General features: G+C 47.9%; 1 protein-coding gene across 2 annotated transcripts in view; it reads left to right on the top strand.

Annotated features, from left to right (window-relative positions):
• LOC147899023 (uncharacterized) overlaps positions 1–26,822 on the top strand; it is a 55,776-nt gene that overhangs the window by 17,535 nt on the left and 11,419 nt on the right. For both annotated transcript variants that reach the window (XR_015541374.1, XM_087377645.1), the window contains exons 2-4: positions 14,402–14,770; positions 14,961–15,094; positions 15,224–15,332. Coding sequence is in view for 1 of the 2 variants with exons in the window: in XM_087377645.1 (XP_087233771.1) it covers positions 14,402–14,770; positions 14,961–15,094; positions 15,224–15,332 (612 nt within the window). In the remaining variant the exon portion in view is untranslated. The remainder of the gene's footprint in view (positions 1–14,401; positions 14,771–14,960; positions 15,095–15,223; positions 15,333–26,822) is intronic.

Below are 26,822 nucleotides of genomic sequence, written 5' to 3'. Positions count from 1 at the left end.
GTAGAAGTCGGTAGCCAACCCCAAGACCTCACCCGGATCCGTAACGATGTGCCCCTCCGCTGTCCTGAGACTCCGAAGCTGATCACCTTGCTGCTCTCTGGCCATGCGTCCTGAAGAACTCCCTGCACATCCGGTCACCCTTCCGAGCCCAGAAGAGGCGTGATAGGAAAACTTTGAACGGTGCTGGAGGGTCTCCTCAAGAAGGGCTCTGGCTCGAAGGGCCTGGATCCGAAGCTCCTCCGAGCCCGGGGCTGCCTGCTGGAGTCGCTGAATGGAGGCGAGGTCCGTCCGAAGAGCTCTCTCTCTGCCCCACCACTCCTGTCGAACCTGTAGGGCTGCGAGCTGGCAAATCTGGCTGGACTCCTGCAAAGCCTGCGCCACCGAATCAACCAGATCCACGCACTCGCCCCAATCTCTGTCCCATAGACTGCATATACTGCTGCGCACGTCCACCCTCGAGAAAATGGAGTCGGGAATCCGGCATGAACGGGGGGGAAGGGCCTGGACTGCCGAGTCTAATGATAAGAGCACAGGTGCATGGTCGGAAAGTGTCGTCCCTGGAACTATACCCGCCTGACCGCCTCTGCTGATGGCCCAATCACTGACATAAAATCTATCCAGCCTCTCCAGGAGTCTGCCTCCTTCCCTACGGAAGCCCCACGAGAAGTCCAAGCTCCCGTGCCAACGCCGGAAGGACGGGTCTCTCCAACTGTCCCTACCTCCTGTCGCGAAGATGAATGAGTCCCAAGCGGACTGCTCTGCCTGAGACATACCTGTAAACTCCGGTCCTCTGCCCTGCTGGTCCTCCAAGGTCTCCAGATTGTTGAAGTCACCTCCAACAATCCAGGAATCCATGTCTGGGAGAATCCCTGTAAGTGTCCTCCAGAAGGCGGCTCTGCAACGGAGATCTGTGGGAGCATAAATGTTGAGGATTCCTATTCTGGAACCCTCCAGTTCCAGGCCTACCCAAAGGGCACGGCCTGGGATCAACGTGCCATGACCGAGAACTCCCTGGGCTAGCTGCTCGCACACGGAAGTACAGACACCTCCACTCCTCCCCTGTGCGCCGATCGAGGGCTCCCAATAAGTGTGAGACCGTCCAGGGAGAATCTTCCCGCAGCTACGGGAGTGAGCCGTAGAAAGCTTGTGCTCCTGGAGCAGAAGTACATCCAAACGACCAATCACTGCTAGCTGAAGTTCCTGTCTCAAAATGAGCTTCCTAGGACCACGGGTGCCAGAAGAATGAAACCCGTTCACATTCCAGGATACGAGGTGTAGGCTCATGGTGAGGACTGGGAGGCTGCGAACAACTGTCTGCTCGCGGTCGAAGTCGATGAAGAAGCTGACATTTCGGAGTGGAGGCGCTGACGCTTATGAGAAGGTTTGGAGGGGGAGGCGGGGTCGTCTTGCCCGTTCTTCAACACCTTCAGCAAAGGCGAGAGGCCTTTGGTGCCATGAGCGAATGCTTTCTCGAGCCAGCTCGAGATCTCTGAAGTAGTCATCCCGTAGAAGGCTCGGAGTTTCTGAGGGGTCCAGGCTCTGACATCCTGGGGGAGGGGCCATGACAAGGGGGGCCTGAGGATCACAATCAGTCTGAAGCGTTTGGCGGCGCAACGCCACCGCAGGCGCACGTCACCCTCAGACCACTGAGTCTCGAGAAGCTGCCCACCGGACGGGCCTATCTAGGAGCAAACCTGAGCGTGCGTCTGCTCTCTGAGAGCCTCCCAGACCGAGTCGTCTGTCCAAGTCTCGGTGCCGTCGCTGAGGAACGTGAAAGCAAAGCTAGGGCCATCCCTAGGGGCCAAGGCGGCTATCTTCCCATCCGCCCCTTTGCGGAGCAGGAAGATACTGATGTCGAGACAAGCAGGGAAGGTCCCGAGGTCGACCACATCCAAGTAGTCCCAGGGGCCAGATCTGTAAAAGTCACGAGGAAGCTCTCTCTCCTGAAGCTGAGGCCCATCAGAGTCTGCCACTGAGGGGCTAGCGGACGGGCTAGCGGACAGGGAAGCCTGCTCAGTGGTGGTGTAGACTCAGGGTGTCCTGCCAGTGGAGGGGGAGGGGGAGGAGGCTGGGGGGTAGGCGACTCAGACTCCACGGAGGCGACTAGCGGAGGAGGTGGAGCGGGGGCTGCCCTCGGCTGAGGAGCCGTCGGTGCAGCTAACTCTGCAGGAGAGCTGAGAGAGGCTGGGGGGGGGGGATGGGGATGCATCTGGAACTGGGGCTGAGAAGGAGGAGGAGACTGAGGAGGAAGAGGCGGGGGCTGAAACTGCGGGTCGGGAGAAGGAGGGTGCAACTGGGGAAGGGGCTGGGACTGAGTGGAAAGGGGCTGGGGAGCGGAAGAGAGGGGGACCTGAGGCTGTGAAGGGCGGGCTACTGTCGAAGAAGAAGCTCTCCCAGGTCCCTGGGGCGGCTGCCTGTCAGGTCTCTGAGGTGCTGCTGCAGGTTGGGTAACCTCTGCCTCCTTGCCTTTATCAGAAATCTTCTTGTTCTTTCCTCTTTTCCTTCTAACCCGAGTCCAACCGCCAACTAACTCTGGACCGGACTCCGGTTGCCTCAGCTTCTCCTGACGTGGCTGCCCGGAGGGGGGGGGGAGGGGGCGGAGGGGGAGGGGGCAGGGGAGGCCGAGAAGAGCTGGCGAATCGTGGACAAACAGCCGCCAAGTGCCCAAAGCCGTGACACCTCAGGCACTGGCTTGGCTGTCCGGTGACTACCATGCTCTGGGTGATGCTGCCGGCATCTGTCACGATCTCGATCACTGCAGGGAGAGTCGCAGGATCCGCCACAGCCACACGGACTCGGGGGGCTCCTGCCGTAGTCACCGCGTCGGCGAAAGTGTCGTGCATAACCCAGCCAAAGTGGGAGCCTAGGTCCCTGACAAGTATAACCCAGAAAAAGGGGGGGATAGATGTGGGAGGGTGGAGCCTGGGTGTGAAGAAGACGGGTGCGGAGGCGGAAAGCGGGAAGGATGGAGGGCGGAGGGCGGAGGAAACGGGGCGGGAGGCCGGGAGGCGGAGGTGGCGCGGGGTGGGGGAGTGAGGACGGAGAACGGGTGAGGTGAGGAGGCGGGAGCGGGGGAGAGGCGGGGCGGGGCGGGAGGGGGCGGGGTGGAAGGGCGGGACGGAAGGGCGGGGCGGAGCGAGAGGGCGGGAGGGGCGGGGGCGGAAGGGCGGGGTGGAAGGGGTTGGGGTGGAGCGGAAGGGCGGAAGGGCGGGAGGGGCGGGGGCGGTGTGGCGAGGGGGCGGGGGGGTGAAGCGGGGGGGCGGGGGAGGAGCGGAGTGGGGCGGCGGGGCGGGTGAAGCGAGGGGGCGGGGGGGTGAGGCGGAGCGGCGAGGGGGGGCGGCGTGAGACGGGGTGAGGCGGAGGGGCGAGGGGGTGAGGGAGCGGAGAGGCGAGGGGTGAGGCGGAGAGGCGAGGGGTGAGAGCGGAGGGGGACGAGGGGGGTGAGAGTGGAGGCGAGGGGGCGCGGCGGTAGTGGCGAGGTGAAACGGCGGGTGAGGGGGGGGGTGAGGGCGGAGAGGCAGGGGGTGGGGGTGGTCGAGGCGAGTAGGAGCTAGGGGGAGGTAGAGGTTGCGGGAGGGGAGGGGAGGCTCGCAGGAGCTAGTTTGTTAAATGGGAGTGACATCAAAAAAATGGGTTGGATTCTCTTATGCATTGCATGTATCAGGTGTCTAGGATCAGATGCTTATGATTAGTAAGCAGCCATAAGTTAGTTTATGGTATGCCAGACTTGGACATATGTCTGCTGCAGGTATGGAAGCCTAAGCTTACAACATTGAGATACATTCCTGTTATGGATGTCTCTCAGATTTTATGTCATGATCCTCCCATGATGAACCAATGGCAAGTGGAGAACTCCCGTAGACACTCCTGCGTGGAAGCATTGAGGAAGACAATTAGTGAGAGGTATGTTGAGCCATTGCAGTTGGTTCATAGTGCAGTTTGTGGGCCTATGCCTACCGTTTCACTGGGTGGCGCCTCTTACTTTGTGACATTTATTGATGCTGCTATGAAGTATATATGGGTATATCTCATCAGAAGCATGATGTATATGATACATTTCAGCGCTTCTGGGTAATGCTGAAAATCAGTCAGGAAAGAAGCTATTGAGCTTGATGACTGATGGTGATGCAGAGTTTACTTCTTCTAGATTTCAGCATCTATGTGATACACTTGGTATCAGGAGGGTGTTGACCACTCCTCATCTTTCTGCTCATGATTCCTTGGCAGAAGGCATAAATCGGATTCTATTGGACAGGATTGGTAGCATGCTACGATATGCAAGTCTTACCGAATGCTATTGGGCTGAGGCATGTAAGACAGCTGCATACTTGCTTAATAGGTCACCCAGGAGATCTATGGATGGTAGAGTGCCATTTGACTTCTTGATAGGCAGGGCACCATGTTATGAGCATTTACGTGTGTTTGGCTGCGAGGCTTGTGCTCATGGTTCCCGATCGAGGAGGTGTATCTTCCTTGGATACAGTGAGTCCAATAGGGACTACAGGTTATGGGATTCTTCATCTAAAGAGCTAATATGCAGCCATAATATCTATTTCAGAGAGAATGCTATGTTTAGACAGCCCAGGACTATGGATAGCAGGAAAGTGGTGTTCCAGGAGGGTTAAGTGCAGTGATACCTCCAAATTCTTTGCAAGGGCAGCCCATATCCCTTGGAGTGGGAGGTTTTTCCCACAGTGGGCAGGTTATAAAGTTGGGACAGCCATGATTACTTCTTGATTTTGGTTAGAGACGGTCAGATGTCTCGAGTATTCCACAGGTTTATACTCATATGGAGATTGTTGATGCATCTTCTATGGACAGTTACAGTTTGCTCCCAGGATGCGGAGTGCCTCTTGCAGATGAGGATGAGGCTATGCATGGTGAGCAGGATACTTGGGCTAGTGATGCCCGGTATGATCCATTGGCTGGTTATGCCAGGACAGATGTGGTTTCTGCAGTTATTAACTCAGGTCATATTTCGCATGGGCAGGAATCATTGATATGTTTGCTTCGTAAGTGCCTCCATGGCTAGAAGCAATCCCCTCGAGCTTGGCTTCATAGGTTTGATACTGTTATGAGAGCTCAGGATGTGATGCGCAGTGAGACAGGTTATGGTCTTAGTATTCAGGAGGTTGCTATCCTTCTGGGGCTACTTGTCATATGGTCCTTTATGGACATGGATGCTTTGCAGTGGGAGCTGCATGGTCTTGATGATGTTTGTCTTCCGATACTTGGTTGTTTCCGTATGGAAAGGGGGAAGTTACCAAGTACTCCATTGCCTATATTGGCTCGATACATGAAACACAGTAGGTTTGACGATCACAGATCAATTGAGCAGCAAGTTATGGTTGATATAGCAGCCATAGTACTTCATGTATCCATGACTGGGTTGAGACTTGGTTCTCACATGTTTGCCATTGGGACTACACTTCCGGTTCTTGCTTCCGTTGCAGTGGGAGTTGGTAGCATGATTATGGCAGATTTTGGCAGTAGTGAAGCGGTTGTGGACATCATGTCCTTATGCTTCCAGGAGCAGCATGCAGGCGATGTAGATTGGGTAGATCGGTAGAGGTCTATTGTAGGGCATGTGCTTATGGTCACAGGTGGTACAAAGACATTTTCTTTGCATAGTGACAGTTCGGGTGCTATGGACTTAGCATAGGAGCACGTGGTGGTGAGAGTTCACTCTCCCAGTGAGATCTGGCATGAGATCTTGGTTGACAGGCATCTACAGCTTGTCATTTTCTATCCTGCAGACTTGATGTCTGCTAGCAGCTTGTCATCTATGCACTTTGCACGTTGTAAAGTGCCGATGGGCATAGGATGACGGTTTGGTCATCTTGTTTTTCAGCCGATGGCTGATTGTATTATATGTGTACTATACTCCCTTAAAGGCACACTGCCTTTAAGTGGGAGGTTGTTGGGGTAAAGGGCAGTGTGCCCACCCACTTGTACAGTGCCCGTGTATACTCATATATATATGATAGAGGAATAAACTGGAGTAGCTTTTGCTCCACCACTTCTGGTGTCTCCTTATCCCTTTGTGTGTGCTCCCCTCTCCCACAAATCATGGATCTGGAACCACCTACTCAGGGGCATTCCACTATATGTAACCCTACTCATGAATGAAATTTGACTTGCGATTGCTCTCATTTGCTCACTTGCTCACTTGCTCTTGCTCATGCTCCATTTCTAACAGTGAGCCAATGCCAAGAGACATGGAGATACAAGATAAGACGACAAACAAATAAACCTCTTAACTGAGGTCAATTAAGCTCAAACATGACTTTAGAATAGGTCAATGTGTAGGACTACTCACCAGGAACCCATTGGTGAAGTCAGAATTCAATTCTAACCACTTGGAATTTCAGGGTTTTCAGGTGACACCTGCTAGACTGACACATGCCAAGTGAAACATGGAAGACTAACACGTGACAGGCTGACATGCAACAGATTGACACATGGCAGGCTGAGTTGGCAACAAGGACAGCTGGCCCAACCACTTGGCCATGCATTAGGGGGTGGGGTGGCATGCAAGCTGATGTGTGGGGGCTCGCCCACCACTTGGTGGACTGGGAAAACTTGCCAACTTGGGCAAGGGGGTGGGCTGGGCCTATAAAAGAAGGCCCTCTCTCCCTCATTTGACACAAATCCCACGTCCATTTTCTGTTCTTCCTCCCTCCTTGGTGCAGCAGCCCTCCTCCCTTCACCATCTTGGTGCAGCCAACCTCTCTCAGGCCCTCTTGGTGGTGCAACAGTATTCTTTCTTCTGCCAAGCTTTCTCTTTCTCTCTAGCAGCCATCTCCTCTCTCTACAGTTTCAGCCCTCTCTCTATTGGAAGCCAAACAAAGGCTGCCACATGGCACTAGATTCGTGCCGGGTGCGGGGTCGCCAACTTCCAAGCCCATCCCATAGCCACACGCATGCTCCATAGCTCCCCAAAAAGTCACGGGAAGGGATGTTCAAGGGGTTAATATCTTCAAGGCTCTCCAAGGGTACATATTGCTTATGGGATGGAAATCCCCCCTAGTACATGTGTCAACTGCGCAGGGCCTCCTCCAGCTCTTTGTATTTTTCCGTGGACCACTCCATGTATGCAAGGGTGAAGGCCACCACCTCCAACACCCCCCTTGTGGACGAACCCCAAAGCACCAATCAAGGCACTGGCCAAATCAAGACCAGCACACCAAACAATGCCATGTGGACAAATCCCACGGGGTCAGCAAACCGAAGCTGTGCCCAAAGTGCATGAAAAACCATGCAAGCCGACAGACAGCAACCACCGGTGCTAGCAGCCGCCCACCGTAATACTGTCCTACTGCAAATCACGCCGTGAATCACCACCCTCCATGCCCAATCTGCATATTGTGACACCTCTGCACAGGACATAGGTCTAGAATTCTACGCGACTGCCACGTGTCACATCCGCGACAGCCGCCACCTGCTCTGATACCATGTTGGCAGCCAAACAAAGGCTGCCATGTGACATTGGATTCGCGCCGGGTGCAGGGTCCTCAAGCCCGTCCCATAGCTGCGCACATGCTCCACAGCTCCCCAAAAAGTCACGGGAGGGAATGACTGTGGAGGACTCAAGGGGTTAATATATTCAAGGCTCTCCAAGGGTACATATTGCTAATGGGATGGAAATCCCCCTAGTACAGGTATCAACTGCGTGGGCCTCCTCCAGCTCTTTGTGTTTTTCCATGGACCACTCCATGTATACAAGGGTGAAGGCCACCACCTCCAACACTCTCTCAGCAGAAATCTTCTTCTCTTGTCACTTTTGGATCAGCAGCAGCATCCTTTTCTCTGTCCCCTACCTTGGAGCAGCCAAAGCACTCTCTCTCTAGAACATTACTCCACTCTAGGGCCTTCTCTCTCTAGACTGCAGTACCCTTCTCTGACTTTTTCCGCTCTCCAGCATTAGAATCCAGATCTTTTCAGCAAGGGGAGGCTGCTATTGCACCAAGGACTCCATCCTCAAAGAAGCGAGGATGAAGAGGAGTTTGTATCTGAGTTTCTGTTTGTTTTCAGAATTCCTACTCTCATTTCCACATTGTGATTTCTTTCCCTAGAAATCTAGAATGTGCTACTATTGTTGGATGAAGTTTGGATTAAACATACATCTTCCTTGCGGATTGTGGTACCGAGGGAGTCCAGTTCCCACTAGTTCCAGCATTGAGTCATTACTTGTACAAAGCTCAATTTGAGCATCCCTTGTTTTTCTGTTGTGTCTGAGTCCTATCGCTCTCACGAGCTTAAGTCAAAGTTTGTAAGATGCATTGCAGCTTGGTCTTGTATCTCCATTGAATAAGGGGGGGGTCCCGTCTTGGCCCCTCAACTTGAGTGCAATCATTGAATTTCTCTTGGTGCTCTTTAAAATTATCAAGAAATGCAAGCATTCTCATTCATGCAAACTCCAATCCAACTTGCATCCATGTGCATTGTGAGAAGTCTGTAAAAATAGTCTTTAAAACTCTTTATCTGAATTGTTGAAAAGCACATAGTGGTTTCATTGGTATCAGAGCCTAGGTAGTGGTCCTGTACTTTGTGTTTTTCCCTTGTTGAGCCCTTTCTTGTTCTCCATTGGGTCAAATCTGCCATCATGGCAACCCATGGCCTTGATCCTCATTGTAGTCTCCATGAATTGAGTTCTGTCATGCAGTCTACACCCTGTACACCATCCTGTACTTGCAAGTAGACTGACTTCGAGAGTGATGACTGAATGATAGAGCGTGCTTGCTCATCCATGTCATCCCAATCACTCTGTTTAATGCTATTAGGCTTGACACCTTTGCATTGTATGGGCTTATGCTGCCTCTTCTCTGCACTAACACATCATAAATTCGCTCTTTCCAATACTGAAAGTTTGATCCATCCAACCTCTCAATATCAAAGAGGGCACTACCAGCTGTAGATGCCATATCTGTGGCACAATAGCTCACAACCAACTGGCTAATCCAATGCTCAAAAGCACTCAGCCATAAAGAGGCATAAACAAGAATATATGCAGCCCAGTAACCTGCCAATGCCTGGCAAATCCAAGTAAGCAATGCACTGAACCAAATGAGCAATGCCTGCTCAACCAATGGCAGTAGGAGCCCAGCTCAACTATCCATAAACATCAGTGCGGCATCCACCAATGCAAATCCATAATGCATCGAAATGGCATTTATTGCATCACCAATGCATCACCTTAAGTGTGCAACCCTTTGGCATCAAAATCAAGCATTCACCACTTGCCAAATGTGCCAAAGTGACTTGCCAAAGTGCTAATAATGCCCTTGGACTGAAGTGAGATCCCAATCACTTTTTGTAATTTACTGTGAGTTTCCAATTCACTGTTGTGCAAGAGAAATTCCTACAACAATACCTCACATCCACTTTGGGCAAGATAACACGCTGTCCCTGTTTTTGAACAGTGATATCTTTTCACGGAAAGACCGGACGCCAAAGATGTAAACAGCAAAGTTGTAGCTTGTAGAAAGATCTACAACTTGTCAGTTGACCTCAAGAGCCAAATCCTTGTGGATTCTCAGATATTCTCACCTGAAAACAGCTTCCTACACATTGGTCACAAATAGACAGTAGACTGTAACTTTTTGTGGTTTTGCAGAGGCTGTAACTCTTGCAGCGTATACCGGATCAACTTGCTTCCATAAGCAAAGTTAAAGTTTGTTCTGCGAACTACAACTTTCCAGTTCGGCACAAAGTGCAATTCCGCACCAGGAAAAAGGTACTCAGTCCTGAAAGTGACTGTTTTGTCATAAAAACAGCAGTAGCAGCTTCCTTGTATGCTTGCTGCCCTTTACAGCACTCATCTGCTCCAGCAAAACAGCCCCAAAAACGGTCAAAATACATCCAACAGATCACCCCGTATGTCAACTGCAACACCAGCAAAATGGCAAGTACAATGCCCAACCAAATCAGCCCCGAGAATGCTCATAGATCAGCGATAAAATAGCCCAAAAGCATTGGCAAAACAGCCCTGAAATGTGCTCCAAACAATGGCAAATCACTGACAATACATCCTCCTCAGCTACTCAATGAACTGACATAAACACCACCATACATGTAGGTGTAAAACCGTCAAAATGTCCATTGAATCTTTGTCAAAATGACCTCAAAGCATGTGTCCACAGTCAACAAAAGTATCTGCAATGGCCTCTGACAAGAGAACTCCTAAACCGTGAGTCTCAATGTCAGCCTACTATTGCTCAGGGTGCCTAACCGTATCCCCAAGCCAAGCCAAACTGTCAAAATCAGACCAACTGTAATGGAATGTCCACAAGGACTAAGATGCACCAGAGTATGTATGTACAAGGACCCAAATGCACTGAATAAATGGCACACATAGCTCAGTAGTAGCTGTAACCAACTGCTCAGTGCACAAGCACAAAAATGCCAAAACTCCATTGTGCAAATCTCGTAAAAACACGTAAAATATCCTGCAAAAACCTCAAGATCAGCGTGTCCTCAGCTCCAAGAGAACAAATGCAATCACTGGCAATCCCCTAGGCATCCAACTGCATCAACCAGAAGCTTCACAGGCTCCTAGTACTACCTCGAGGCCAAGCCACCGCTTCAATAGGCATGTAAAGCTGACAAACCTCCCAAGCGGCTCTATTTCATGTGGCTTCAACATATCTAGCCAGCCGATGAACCTTCTCTACCGCTCCTTCTATGATTGCAAGCTTCTCACGTTCAGTCGGCCAGTTTCCATGTCCGTCTCGGCGCCATCATACAGCTCTATGACAATGCATGCTCCAGCCTTCACACAACAACGGTCTGCTACGCCAGCCTATGCCTCCACAAACAGCTCCATAGCCACCTCTCTGGTCAATCGATGACTCTAGAGCACAGCAAGGCCACAAACCTTGCAAGGCCTCCTCTCTACAGCAAAGGCAACAACCTACAAAAAAAAAACTACGTAGCCACCAACGACCGCATCTCCGAGCTCCTGCACAGTAGCAGCACATCAACAAAGATAGTGCTCACGAGCCAAGTTGCCTCTGAGCTCCGAAGCTCTATTGTCCATCCAGCAACGCGCGTGGATGGGTTCTGCAGGTTGCTGGAGCACTGGAGCGCTGGAAGATAACCCAAAGTGATTCTTGCAGCTGTGTTGTAGAGCAAACAGATTTGGATGATGTCTACCTAAAATCTCCCCGTGAATGAGAGAATCGAGCTCTCCAAAGCTCCCGATAGATCTCTCGAAGCAGTGCCCGTGCTCCTCTCACCGAGCTCCTTGTAGATCGAACGCCATGGGTTCTGATACCAGTTGTGGGAGAGGAAAGCACACACAAAGGGATAAGGAGACACCAAAAGTGGTGGAGCAAAAGCTACTCCAACTTATTCCTCTATCATATATATGAGTATTACACGGGCACTGTACAAGTGGGCGGGCACACTGCCCTTTACCCCAACATGATTATCTCCCTCATTGTCTCCATCAGTAACACCCCCAAGTCCTCCATCAAACTGCCCACCAAGTCCCTAATTTATCTCAATCACACCTAGATGGGTGACACCTAACTGATGAGTCACTTGACACACCTACCATGGTGCTCACTAGCACTCACACCATGTCCTACACAAGCACTAGCACACTGGCACACACACACCACATGACCATGCCCATAAGTGTGTCCCCTAAACATCAATTTATCCAACATACCCCCCTTAAATTGATGACCTTCTACCCTGGCAATAGACAATGGGATACAACATGGTTTTCATGCTCCCGACCTTGTTCTCACTCCAGTTGCATCGGCAGTAGACTCATGTGAACATGCTTGGTACGGATCTACAAACGTCGCAGACGTTGTGCACCAGCTTGTTCTCCAATTCCAGGTAAGCCTACCTACCTTGGTCTACTAACCCATTGTCCTCCTCATATGGGGGCTCAGACATGGGTTAGTGACCATCCTTCTAACAAGAGCATCTTCTTATGTGGTAGAATTGTCATGTTATAGCAACCAACCATTGTAAACATGAATTTGTGCTCCCCCCTCTTGGTTGCAATCAGGACTTTGTCCATGAAACTTGCACAGCCTAAAGCTCTTCCACGATACTTGTGCTTCCAAAGCAGCCTTAGGCCATATGCATGATTAGATAGAGAAGTGGGGCCGTCCGATTGATGCAATTTGAATTTTTGAGTGTGCAATAACTATGCTACGCTTCCTAGAAAATACACATGTTTAATGCAATATAGCATGATAACGAAGAAAAGCAAGATCCAGCCTTTTTTTGAGGTGCTATCTTATGTGCAAGCTTTTCAAACTTTGTTTATTACTCAAGTCTTCCCTCCCAAAATAGTAACTTGCTCACAATTCAGCATCTAGACTCTCAGATTAGCTCATTGAACCATAGAAAATCTACAAGAACCCTGTCTTGCAATACGTGTCTTTGCTATAACAAGCTCCATGCCCAAAAAAACATTTTGCCAATTATGTGGTTGTTATCTTGCCATGTCAATCATGACAGTCAAGCATCTAAGGAAGAGCAAGTTATCTCACCACCCAACCGGAGGTGTGACCCTTGAGGGATCTAGTCTGCTTAATAGTCAAAAATGCCTTTCATACCAACGTGTACTCACGACGAACAAGGGTGTACATGCGTAGGAGCTACCTTACCCAAGGAATCTCAAAGAATTGAGGTCAAATCTTATATTTAGAAGCCTACCTACATATATCTAACACCTACTCCTATTTAAATGTTACCAGAACGTATCAGAAAATGTTTCGTGAAACATGTTTTGTAGGTTTTGAACAGAAACGGTTCATAATTTGATAGGATGTTTGCTAGAAACACACTCTATTTACACACACACTTTTTTTTCTAGGTGAAAACTTTGAATGCTTTATATTACAAGGTAGCTATCCCAAAACTGGAAAGCTGAAAAAGTACATCAAGGGAAAATCTCCGTGTAGGACAAATATACATCGTAGTCTATGTAGTGAGTTTGCAGACAATCAAAGAGCTATTGCTGCAAAGAACGACGAAAGAAAATAAAAGTAGCAAAAATAGGTCACCACAGACTCTGTGGTTTCTATCTTTCCAGAGAGTCCAGAGTGCCCAGTAGCGAACCAAGGTAAAGAACAACTTTGTAATCTCTGCCGAAGGATGTCCAAGAAGTCCCGTGTCTTGGGAAAGTGCCAAAAAATATGAGACACAGACTCCCTCAAAACCAAACACTGACGACAAATAGCCAGACACATATTTCTTTACACACACACACACATTTTTTGTGAAAACTTTGAATGCTTTATATTACAAGAAAGCTATCCCAAAACTGGAAAGCTGGAAAAGTACATCGAGAGAAAATCTCCATGTAGAACAAATATACATCATAATCTATGTAGTGAGTTTGCAAATGATCAAAGAGTGATTGTTGCAAAGAACGACGAAAGAAAACAAAAGGAGAAAACATAGGATCACCAAAGACTCTGTGATTTCTATCTTCTTAAAGAGTCCAGAGTGCCCAGTAGTAGCGAACCCAGGTAAAGAACAACTCAAAATCCGGCCATCGAGGATATATCCCATAAAGACAGAAAAGCTTCCCAAAAGAATTCTGAGGAAATCTCAATTGCAATCTCTGCTGAAGGATGCCCAAGAAGTCATGTGTCTCGGGGTAGTGCCAAAAGATATGAGACATAGACTCTTTGAGAGTCGAACATACTATGATGTTCTAACACCTAGTTTGTTTGGATGGTGGCAGGTAAGTGGACCCTGACCTTGGAACTTGGATTGCTTGAGGATTCGACGTCTCCTTTCAATATTGTGTTTGCCAAACTCAATATTATTAAAAAATTTTAATTTTGGTGGAAATTTTTGCAAACTCTAGTTGCATTTTTCAACTTAGATGTCTCAAACATTTTTTCCTTATATGTTCTCCTTAAAAAAAAAAAACTTTTATCCAATTGATGGAATTAATTGTATGGCTCATTTATTGACGGGAATTTTTAATCTAAACTTACACACACACACACACACACACACACACACACACACACATATCTTCTTTTAGATATAGAGGCATATATAATTATTTGGTCAGCAATGGATATATGGTTGGTATACACCTAGATATCTTTGTATGATATGCATGCATGCTCACCATCCATGCTGGAAAACGTGTATACCTTTTTCGGCAATGGTGGTTAGTCAAATGAAACTGCATGTCTGCATGAAGTTAGCTTGCTGACAAGATCAATGCAAGGTCTGTCACACACATTCTTTTCTGTTAAAGTCATTATATGTGCACTTTGTCACCTGCTCGATCAGCCTTTTCTTTGGATGCACAAATTCTTCAAGAGCATATTTTCAGACAAGTAGATGCAAGTATAGAATATGTCACAATGTAATGTGGATTCCTTAGCTAAGGCAGATGGTTCTTTTACAGTGGAGTGATACATGCAGGCATATATTACGAGCCTGGAAGTGACATGGCAAAATTGTGTGTAGAAGGAGCAAGGAAGTTGTACGAATATTGTGAAAGGAAGAATCTACCTTACAAGAGGGTGGGCAAATTGATTGTTGCAACTCGTGATTATGAGATTCCAATATTGGAAGACCTGTATGAGAGGGCAACAACCAATAAAGTTGAAGGGCTCGAAATATTGAATGCAAAGCAGGTGCTTGATTTGGAGCCCAATGTCAAGGCACTACGGGCACTTCATTCACCTAATACTGGAATCACAGATTATGCTGCTGTGGGCTTGTCCTATGCTAAAGAGCTCCTTGCAAGCGGTCAGGGTCAGATACGTTTTGGGTAGGTTGTTGTCTTTATAATTTAGAAGGAAAATTGCAAACGGTTTAGAAGGAATGCTGAAATGTGCTAGACATTTTGCTGGGCATGCAAATTGAATCGTATTGTGACGTCTTGAGCTTTATCATTCTCTACTAGTTGTGATGCTCCTCGATATCTGCAGTTGATATCTGATTCCTTTTTTGTAATGCAGTTTCAAAGTGACAGGTATTGAAACTGATGAAAGAAATGGTATTGAAATCCATGGGAAGGGGTCAAAAGTAGTAAAATCCAGGTGGTTGATCACATGTGCAGGGCTTCAGTCAGATTATGTTGGACACATGGCAGGTGGTACAAAGCATTCCACACTTCTTCCATCCCAAGGCATTATGCTGAGCTAAAACTGGAGCTTTGCAAACAATTGATACTATGTTTTCAATCCAAATTTTAATATAGAGTGTATTGGAATTATGACAGGGGGTGCAAAGGGTCCCACAGTGCTTCCGTTTCGAGGCACTTACCATGAATTGAAGCTAGAGTTCTGCAAAATTATCACCCGTAATATATACCCTGTTCCGGATCCAAAGTTAGTACTCCTCATCCTCTATTTTCCTGATCTAAATTAGCATTTCAAATGGTGTAATGCATATCTTTATCCTGCCATAATTCCAATACATATCTGTGTGTATTTCTTATGGGTACATATAGAACCATTGAGGCGATTGAAGGCTTCGTTTGCATTTATAGGTATGCCTTGAAAGTAAGCATCAATGAAGCTCATCATCTGTGACGATGTGTATCCCTTGGAAGGAAGTGCATAGGACATTCGGCCTCAATTTAGGTCAGAATGTCTTTTTTCAGTGCAGGCATTCCCATCTTGCATTTAACCATGAAGCATGCATGGGACAGAAATAGGCAAGAAAGAAGGATATAGATAGATAGATAGATAGATAGAGAGAGAGAGAGAGAGAGAGAGAGAGAGAGAGAGAGAGAGAGAGTCTATTAACGTCCACTGGAGACCAAAAGGTCTATGGGACAGCAAGAAACGTATATCTGCTTTAGGGAGGGCACATGGCAGCTCCCAAGGGGGGGGAGAGAGAGAGAGAGAGAGAGAGAGAGAGAGAGAGAGAGTTTATTAAAGTCTTTGAAAGACCAAAGGGTTAGGGTCTATGAGACTAAAAGAAAACTGATACAATGATTGGAGGGGTGGAGCAACTAAGTGGGCATCAACACCCATGATGAATTCAAAAAGAAAAGTCCACAACCACGATCACGATGGCACCAATATAGAAAAATTCTCCAAGCTTAGAGGATGGGAGTAGGCGAGGCGTCAATCTTGAGAACCCCTTGGTGGTGGTGTGTGACGCCACAGTGGTGGCATAAAACCTGCGATGGAGTGTTGGCGGCTGGCAACTCAGAAATGCCTTTATAACTGGAACAACAGTCACGTTCAAAAACATACCGAGGGGAAACACAATCCCAAGATCAACTCAAAAATGGAAAAACACCATATGCTAATAATCACAAATAATTGATTGGAAATGCAAAGAGCACTGGAACATATGAAAATCACCACTTCCAAGAAATCATGAACTCCTGACAAGAACCCCCTGAAGGATCAGATAGAACCTTGCTTGCCAAAGACTTGACTGGATGCCAATGAGCCTGAACATGGATCTTTCTTTCAACGTTTAACCCACCTTGTAGCCTTGCCCACGGCTTAAAACTCTTGAGACAATCAAAGAAAACCTCCCTTCACACTTATTGCTTGTTGCTATTGCTATTGACCAAATGAAGGGCCACAAGCTACTGAATTGATCACCATGCACAAGAGAATCATGCCATAAATTTCACCCAAGCTTTTCTTCAAGCAAATCAAGAGACAGTTTCCTAGAAAAAAGGTGACCCTTTACTATGTATCCAACTGGATCTTATTATGAAGAAAAGTTCTCCTTTCACCGTTAACTTCTAAGCTTTTCGACAGCTAACTCAATACTTAGCCTTCCTTTGATCATCTGCTACTGTCCATGAAGCATGAAAGCTACATCTGTTCCGCGCATGTCTGCAGACACCTTGCACGTCCTTTTGAAATTAGCTTGGGAATAAAATTGCCTACGGCCACAGCTTCAAAAAACATGTCATGCAGTAGACTTACGCTTCCAAAAGCAGTGCCACACTTGTATTCCCCAGTGCAATAAGCTGCCACAAGCTCCGTGGGAGAAACCCACTCTAGAACACCACCAGCTTGTCACCAAGAACCAGCCAACCTCACTACAAACAATTCATGACCAATTAGACATGAAGGCGCCTGCTACAACAATGATTTGATACGCCAATCTTCCTATATCCTGCACTGTTGCTACTTGCCTTCACAAAGCTCCGCCAATAGCTTCCCTCTGGTTTCTTTTCTGTAAGAACAGGCCAAATCTGTAATCAATCGCGCATGTTCATTGCATCATGAAAAACTCGAAGATTCCAACTGTATCAATACACAACACCAGGCAGATCTCCGAACATCCCGAGACTAAGTACAATCCATAGATGGCGAAGCTGCTTCTGTTGAGAATTTAGGACTTGCTTCAGTTTAGCCACAGCCACGATCATCTATATACAATGAATGGTCTGCTAGAAAACCACCATGAACCCTCTGTGCAACTAAAGACCTCGAACTCTTCAGGACTTTTCTCTAACTGAGCATCCACTAATTGAGTCAATAAAACTTTCAAACATCAACTTGGCAGTGTTATGCCTTCCAATTATCTTTGAAGCAATCAAAGGTTGCTGCAGTGACTGATCTACCTCGAGAGCATAATTGAAGGATGAAAAGCTCAAAATCAACCAATCTTTCACAAAAATCAACCAATCTTTCATCCTCTCGCCATTCATAGATCATTTCCTTGCAAAGACCGTTGGAGGGTTATTAAAGGATCATCAAATGTATCTCGAATCGAACAGAAAGCTTCTCCACAATTCAACCACAAAGATTGATGACACTCTAACATGCTTCCACGAGTTTAGTGATCACTAAACAAGAAAAGCATAACTAGAATGAGCAAATAGCTCATGAAGACATGATCAACTGCCCTTTGCTACCTGAAACGGGCCAGAAGATGATCTGAACCAAGGCTGGCTGCCCTTTTTATAGATGGCCAATTGTTAGTTGCTTTTCACATGCTTTACTTTCCATCCCTTGCTTTTCCATGCAAAAATCTTTGGCCATCGATTGGTTCCTTCCATCCACCAATGAGATCCATCCCTTTAGTTCCTTTCCTTGTGGCCCACTCACTTCCGTCTGTGGTTTGTGCAAAGCGCTCCTTACCTAAGAAAAGTACGGGTCCATCTTCAATGTCTTGGTGACCACTCAGTCCATCATCCATTCCATGTGCTAGTGCAAGATCCAAGGTCCACATCCAAGCTCTGAAAGCTATCCAATCATCGCATAGGCGACAAGGTCTTCCTTATCATTTCCTGCAATCAAGGTTCTCCATACAAGCGCGTAGTTATTTCCAAAATATATATTCGATACAAAATATCATCTCAAAAAATAGAGGAGGCCAATGTCATTGTATTCTCTAGCTATTATCTTCTACCCTATCCATGCTAGCTACATGTGACGCTATTAGTGCTACTTTCTCCTACACATGAGTGCTCTTATCTATGATCTACATGGCGTTTTCATTCGATACAGAAAGATACCAGTTGCACAAAAAAAGCCCATAATCGGAATGTGTGGCCTGCTGTGGTCTCCTGGCTATGGTCCTGCGCGGCAAACAAGCGCCACTATAACTCCTATGGGTTGTGTTTCCAGTCAGGTGAGCATGGAGGAAAGGTCCCCTAATCTGATCTATGTCTCATTTGGCTGGCAAGTTTGTCATATCTTTGGCTCTGGTCCTCACGTCTGCTATCTCCATAAGTCCTGCTGGTTGGTGCTAAAACTCAATGTGTGGGACTAGGGAGAGAGCAAAGTGTGAGAGCAGGAGCAGGAGAGAGAGAGAGAGCTGAAAACGATAGTTGCAATTAGATGAGTGTGTTACAACTGAATAGAGTGATAGGTTTTGTCTAAGTGACAAAACCTTATCCTTCACTAACCGTAGTTAGTGAACTAATTGTGGTTAGGGAAAAAAACCTCTAAGGGAGTGTGAGAGCAGGAGCAGGAGAGAGAGAGAGCTGAAAACGATAGTTGCAATTAGATGAGTGTGTTACAATTGAATAGAGTGATAGATTTTGTCTAAGTGACAAAACCTTATCCTTCACTAACCGTAGTTAGTGAACTAACTGTGGTTAGGGGGAAAAACCTCTAAGTGAGGGAAAAGTGCCCCTAACCTACTTATTATATTACATTGGTCACTGCTAAATTATAACAATAATTCTAACACAATGATCATGCTCTGAGAGGAGTCACGGGCTGTATGCCCTGATCTTGCCTACATGCTTGGAGCAATCACTCCCTGTGTCGGACGGCCGCATGAATGAAGGTTACCAAGCATCTCTGATCTGGGTAGGATAGGGAGATTGGATAGGGGTTTGAAACCATTCTTAAAGAGGCAATGATAATGACATGCCAAGCATCTCTGATCTGGGTAGGATAAAGAGATTGGATAGGGGTTTGAAACCCTCCTCGAAGAGGCAATGATAGTGACCTTTGATCTCACATTACACGGGGCATCCGAAAGCGAAGTGCTCCTCTGACTTGATCTCATGGTGGTGGTCACATAGGGTGCAGATGTGACCCTCTCCTTGGGTATGCCCTCCGTTCAACCACTCTCAACACATGAGTCGGTGTGATGAAACACAGAATTGTCCGATCGATATCCTCAAGGAGTGGGGGGGAGGTGGAACCGTGTGAGAGAGAGCAGAGCAGAGCACTCAAAGTGTATCACACCAAATATTATGATACAAGGGCTGGATGGTGGAATTACGTAGTCTCCTCCAAGTCCTTTTTACCCCTGTCTGGCTAATATCCTTAGGAAACTCCAGCGTGAACCCCTAGATTTTGATCATTTCCCCTTTAGTATCCATGTGGCAGTAGAGAAAGAGACCCGTGCTAGTCCAGGGGGGGAGGACTCAAGTTATGGATGTTGTCCACCATCCTTTATTAAGGTGGGGGTACCTTGCACAATGCTTTTGTCTGCTGGGATTTCTCACCTTTTGGTATGCCATTCTATTTGATATGGTACTGTTTGTAGACCTTGCTTTGAAGAACCTGTGAACTCGGAATCCCAAGATACGTTCTGTAGGAATAGTCTTTTAGTTCTCCCAGATGAAATAAAAGAGCCATTTTGGTCAATCTATCCACAGTAAATCACATAGAGCCTTGGCTTCTTTGAGTCTGAGGTAAGTTATATGTATCTAGCTATTTATTATTGCATCAACTCATGGAAAATATAAATGCACCAAATGGAGGTTGGGTGTCATGTCGTTTGTAATAGAGGGCTCACTCTCCAGTACCACCTAGCCCGCGAATTTGTTCTTCGTGAACTCATCTTTGTGTTAACCCGTGAGGTCTGTTGGAGGTCAACACCTCCTGATGTCACTGTAGAGAGTGGGGACCTTTGCTTGTGGGTGTGCCTGGCCCCCGTGAGGTTAGGACAGTCTAGAGAGAGAGCCTTGTTGTGGGTGTGCCCACCCCCTATGAGGATAGAGTAGGGTAGAGAGGGCCCCACTTGGGGGTCTATCTGGCCCGCTTGCTGCCATGTTTCAGCTCCATTGTGAGGGACACTGGCAGGTCAGGTGTAGGGCCTGCGTGGCCATGTCTTTGGGCCATGGTGGTCTGCCCCTATTGCTGTGCAACAGCCCTCTTGTAGGGCCCCCCAGAGCCTGCTGGTCCTGGACATAGGCAGGAGGGCAGCCCTCCATATGGGCATATTGAAGCCCTCATTTATAGGCTGGAGCAGGTCGGCCCCCAGGCATGCAGTCAGCTTGTTTGGGGCAGAGAGGCAGCCTCTTATAGGGCTGCATAGCAGCCTCCTTTTGTGCAGTAGGGGTCGGCCAAGTGGTCTGGTGGGTCAGCCCACATGCAGGCTGGGGTCGGCGCCCCAGCCTGCATGTGGGCTGACCCACCAGACCACTTGGCCGACCCCTACTGCACAAAAGTGCTGACCGACCAGGGAGGGGCTGGGGCTATATATAGGCCCCCCCTCATTGGTGTTTTGGCATCTCAGTGTGGTGGCTGTTGAGCAGCCCTGAGTAGTCCTTTATAGCAGAGGTTTTCTGGATAACATTGGAGGCTTTGTTTGGTGTCAAAATGAAACATTTTGAAGCAAATTTGAAATATGGGCTTTTCAGTCTTGAAATGAAAGAGGATGAGAGCTTGGGAAATTTTCTAAATAGAATGCAAGCTTTGCTTAGACAGCTGAGTGCTCTTGGCTCCAAAGTTGAAGACGGTGATTGCAAAGCTATTTTGCTTTGGAGCTTGCCCCCTCCTATTCAGGAATAGTCATTATCCCAAGGATGGATGACGATCTTGATTTTGATGATGCCATTTCTCTGCTGATGAGGGAAGAGAAATGAGAAGAGGCACTACGGCCAACTGGTGAACATGCATATGTCATGAAGGAAAGAGAAAGGTAAGATTTGCGGACACCCAGACATGCAATTACTGCTGTAATCGTGGCCACTTTGAGTGACAAGGATTCAAGAAACAGAAGGATGAGGAAGCAAGAATATAAAAGAGAGAGCTTGTGCAATTGATGAAACTCCATCGATAAGTGAAGTTGCTGGTCTACAGCATACGAATTACCAGACGAAGATTGGGATTTCTAAGATCGGTGAGATGGTCGAGCTCTATTGTTTGAAGTCCTAGGGTTTGAGAGGAGGTCTTGAGTGCTCTCTCATTGGCTATAACTATGTGGTGAGACGAAGGTGATTGGTAACTTGACTTAGCATGGCTCGATTGGTCCATGCACGTGCTTGGTTGGTGAGTGGCGACACTTGGCATTGCATGGAGATCCTTGCATGCATAGACGACAGTTCTAGTAGGTTGGCGTGGTTCTTGGCTCCGTCATAATCAGAAGGTCGTGACTCTTTTGGTCTTTTTGACTTGTGCAGGCCGGAACTTGCATGTGAGTGTGTTTCGTGTTAGTTAGTGAGGCCTTCAAGATGTAGTGTTGTTTGTCAGCAAGAGCTGGGCTTGCTGGCAGCTTTAGTAGTAGATGTCGAATCTCTGTAACGAGCAAAAAGCCCGGTCAGGATGAGCTCCTTTAGGTGAATAAAAGTTGAGATAGTTAATATTTTATGTGGTGACGAAACATGTTGAGTGCTATCAACTTTCTAACACGTTTCTAAATTAAAAGTACGGTTTTCTAGTTTTGTGAATTGTGAATAAGAAATTCGTTTTGTAAATTCCGAATAAGGTGTTCCATAATCGCCATAATCTACTTTCTCCGAATTCATAGATCCCTCATGAGTATCTTCTTCGACGATTGCTCTCTTTCCTCAATTTTCATAGTTGATCTTTCCTGCTTTGGACTCATCATGGAAGGGATTTTTCCTGAATAAATAAAGCAAAAGCTTTATTTGTAAAGGAATGTTCAAGGTCTTGGAATTCAAATTTGGAGTTGAGCCAATCCTCTTTTGATACGTGAACTTTTTCTCTTAGATCCTAATCTTTGAAATAAAATCCTCTCAATCTCAATCTCCAATCTCAAACCCTAAGGTTATTTCCTGAATTCTTAAATGACGATCTTTTTTTTTCCACACAGAAAACATTCTATTAATAAACTCCTTAGTCACACGGACACGGTGGAAAATACATCTCTGCAATTAGGGCTCAATATAAAAACACAAGGAGACATATTTGTTAGAAAATGAAATCCCACCAAGAGGGTATCCCGCAGCGGAAGACTGATAGATTAGCCCAAGAATCACACGTGGAAGTAGTTCACTATGTAATCAAGCTTCATTAATATGTGTGTACGTCACAACCATTCATATATGTGCAGACTATCAAATAGATTGTGCTCAAAGACACAATATAGAAGTAACTCTTATATATTTCCGCCTGTCCACCAATTGGACAAGATACAATACCGAAAAGGTTCTCCTGCTATATGCCTGGCACCTCTAGATCTCTAAGCCCGCGTGCTCCACTGAGCGTATGTAGACTCTCTGTCCAAAGGATCTCTTCCACCTTGCTGTCCGGAAACTCAAAGGAAGAAGGGTGTCCAAGGGGGAGGTGGAGGCGAGGCGAAGAGGCGGAGGAGAGAGGTGGAGAGGGCGGAAGGGAAGGTAGAAGGGAGAAGGGGAAGGAGAGGATGGGAGAAGGAGAGGAGGGAGTGAAGTAGTGGAAGGAAGGTGGGGAGGAGCGGAGAAGAGGGCGGGAGAAAGAAAGAAAGAAAGAAAGAAAGTCTATTAACGTCCACGGGAGACCAAGAGGTCTATGGGACAACATGAAAGCCATCTAGTACATCAGCTTAGGGAGGGCACAGGGCAGCTCCCAAGGAGTGCAAAAGCAGCTCCATTTATTTAGAGAGTACCTATATTGTAGCCTAGATAATACATACACACATATATGGCCTTACATCAGTTTAATACTGAGAGTCTTTTAGTTTTGATTTAAACTCTCTAATGAGTGCTATCCCGTCCCAATAGACTGCCCATTTACCATCCTTCTTGGCAGCCCGAACCTTTGCTAATTCCTTTGCCATATCCTTCAGTTGAGCCTTGGTGAGTTCCTCAGCTGTCCATATCTTTGTCCCTTTCAGCTTGTGAGATTGTCGCATAACTTTTATACGTATGTCTCGTGAGTTGAACATAATGATAGCATGGCCATCACATTGACTGGTATGAACTACTCGAGCTTCATCGTCATCATCTAGGTTGTTAGGATTGTCATCAGCATCTGCTGTGCAGTCAACAGTAGGCATGGCTGTTTGGACATGTGCTAAGGTATCACTAAAAGATTCATCTTCTTTATACCATCCATCTGGAAGCTCCCCAATTCTGATTTTCAAAGCATTATCCTTTCTAGCTGCATGTTCTTTAATATCAGCTTTGTTGACCTTTGCATCAAACTCCACAGTCACTTCTTGCTTGGCTGTCTGCATTTCAGTATGAACTAGATTCTTGACTGTAGAGACTAGTTGGGGGGTAGGGGGGGAAGCATTGCATGACTTTATAACCTCGTCAATGACTTCTTCTTACCAGGTCCTTCCAAGACTTGAATTCTAGCTATGGCATTCGTTAGCTGCATCCTCAGCTCTCTCACTTGATCCTGTAGGAAGTAAATTTGTTCATGATATCCAAAAATTGGTCGGTCAAAAAGACCACCTCGTTCATATATATATGCATACGGGGAAGGCATCCTGGCTGCCACGGTGGAGTATCTGGCTTTGTTACTCGAGGGTGCTGGAATGGAAGGGGTTTTTGAAGAGGAGGAAGGTAGGCTGGGCCATGCTTTGCTGGCCATATCTCCTGTTTACCCCTTGGCTAAGCTAACCCCTAGTTGGGCTGGGGGTTCAACCCAGCTAGGGGTTCCTAATTCAAGAGCTTGCTACAACTAGCTAGGGGAGCAGAAGCGGAACGGGAGCAAGAGGTACGGGCGTACGGGTACGGACGGGAGCGGGAGCAGGAGCAGGTACAGACGGGAGCAGGTGCGGGTACGGACGGGAGCGGGTACGGACGTGAGTGGGACGGGAGCAGGTACAGGTACGGACAGGAGCAGGAGCAGGTACGAACGGGAGCGGGAGCGGGAGCGGGAGCAGGAGCAGGTACGGACGGGAGCAAGTGCGGGTACGGACGGGAGCGGGTACGGACGGGAGTGGGGCTGGAGCAGGTGCGGGTACGGACGGGAGCGGGTACGGACGTGAGTGGGACGGGAGCAGGTACGGACAGGAGCAGGAGCAGGTACGGACGGGAGCGGGAGCAGATACGGACAAGAGGGAGGGGGGGAGGGGGCTAGCAGAGAGGCTACGAGAGGGGGGCTGGAGAGGCTACGGGAGGGGGGGAGCGGAGAGACTACAGGAGGGGGGGCGGAGAGACTACGGGAGGGTTGGAGAGAGAGAGAGAGAGAGAGAGAGAGAGAGAGAGAGAGAGAGAGAGAGAGATTAATGTCCTCAGAAGACCTCGCGGGTCTATGGGACAAAATACACACACCAAAAAACTACAACATCAGTTAGAGACTGAGAGGTGGGGGAAGCGGAGTAAAAAGATGGAGGGGGAGGCGGAATGGCGGGGGGAGGCGCGCTGGCGGGAGAGGCAGGAAGTCGGGGGGGTGCGAGGTGGAAGGGATAGGAGGCGGGGAGGCGAGAAGGCGGGGAGAAGGAACGGCGGAGTGGGAGTGGAGGAGCAGCAAGGGGCGGGAGGAGCGGCGGGGGGCGAAGGAGCAGCGAGATGGCGGGGAGAAGGCAGGGCGGAGTGGGGGCGGAGAAGAAGCGAGGCAAGGAGTAGTTGGAAGCGGAGCAACTAGGAGCAACGGGCAGCAGGCAGTTAGGCCGCCACGGGCGGAGGGGGGAGCTCCTATTTTTGGGCTGAACACTCTCCGACGAAGGCAGCTGCAAGGATGAAGGCAACGTAGATGGAATTCCTGCTGGTGACAAGTTTGAAGGCGGCATCGAGGACGCTTTGGGTCTGTCCATAGCAGATGCTTTCCCGCGTGCCTGTATGCCTTCCAACAACGCTACAGAAAGCAGGATCACCCGCTCTACGCTCTTCCCTCAAATTAGCTTCGATTAGTTAGGTGTTAGTTAGGGTTAGAATTAGGGCGAATGGCCAGCCTTAGGGATGCCATTTGGGGCTATCCAAGCAGCTATTTGCAAGCCAGCTAGGTCACCAAGGTTCAGCCCGAGGGGCTGACCAAGTCAGTTCAAATGACCTGACCAATCAAGTCGGTGAAACCAACCAGCCTGGTCAATTAGGTCAGCCAGACCACTCGAGTAGATCAGGCCATAGTTAGAGGGCTTTCGGCCTCGCTTTTGGGCGTTCCGTTCGTGACCTCCACTCCAATCTTCCAGCTTGCTGCCATGCCTATTTCCCCCCAAGATTCTAACCTCTACTTCTGCCATCAGGTCGGGTTTGAGTAGCTGTCACCAAGTTGTAAATACTCCAAAGTCAAAGTTTCAACTGACCATTTTTTTGATCATAATTAAAGAGTCTCGTTTATTTAATTATGTTCAAAAAGTTATATTTCATTGGTCAAAGTATTGATTTCGGTCAAAGATACTTAACCTTGGTTAAGTAATCCTAACCCAAGTTAGGAAGACTTGGCGTAAGCCAAGAGGGTTAACTGCAGTTAATCAAAGGACCTCTAACTCCGGTCAGGAAGAGTGGACTTGGGTCAACAAGACTTGGCTTCGGCCAAAGCACGCTGATTTGGGTCAACGTAGATAATGGCATTACTGGCTCCGGTCGGAGAGTTCTAGCATTAATTAAGGCGCCTTGACCCCCGGTCAAAGTGAGGAGGGTGATCCAATGGAGGAAAACTCGCAACCCGAGGCAAAGGGAAGCCAAATGAATGGGCTCAAGGAGAGGTCTCCAAAGGAGAGCAGCAAGCCTCCATGTGTAAGTCGGCTGATTTATGTGCTCCAAATGTTGGCACGCTTCACAAGGCAGGTCTGTACAGTTCTGAAACAGTCCGTATAGCACCCATACTGCAGCAAACAGTTTCGTACAGCACCCGAATCACCCCATATAGGTCGCAACAGGCAATAAATGCATTGTACAACAGTCTGGACAGCTGTACGGACCACACGTGTGGGAAAAAGCTGCAGAAAAGAGGCCGTACTGATCCATACTATCCTGAACAGGGTTTAAATGATGAACAGCAGGTTCGTACAGCTTCCGAAACGCATTTATTGCAGGCGCAAAACTCTGTACAGCATTAAATGCTATTCTGTCAGGTCTGTACATTCCGTACGGCTGTACGGATCCACACGTGTGAGGTGGCTGTAGCAAAAAATGCCGGTAAATGGCTCGAATTCTACACCACTCCACGGTCTTCTGCAAAAAAAACTCCAAAATTCTGATTTCCCGTGCTAGGAATGAAGCTCGCGCAATGGGAATGCTTGAGGAGACCACAAGTGCTCATGGATATGTAAGAATGAGGGCTCAAAAGGCTACCAAACAACTTGGGAAAGCTGTC

The sequence above is a fragment of the Dipteris shenzhenensis genome, chromosome 8 (assembly GCF_047967505.1).
Source record: "Dipteris shenzhenensis isolate YYH24624 ecotype China chromosome 8, Dip_SZ_1.0, whole genome shotgun sequence".
Classification (NCBI taxonomy): domain Eukaryota; kingdom Viridiplantae; phylum Streptophyta; class Polypodiopsida; order Gleicheniales; family Dipteridaceae; genus Dipteris; species Dipteris shenzhenensis.
The sequence above is the reverse complement of the archived record's forward strand: the minus strand, read 5'-3'. Positions and strand labels throughout refer to the sequence as shown.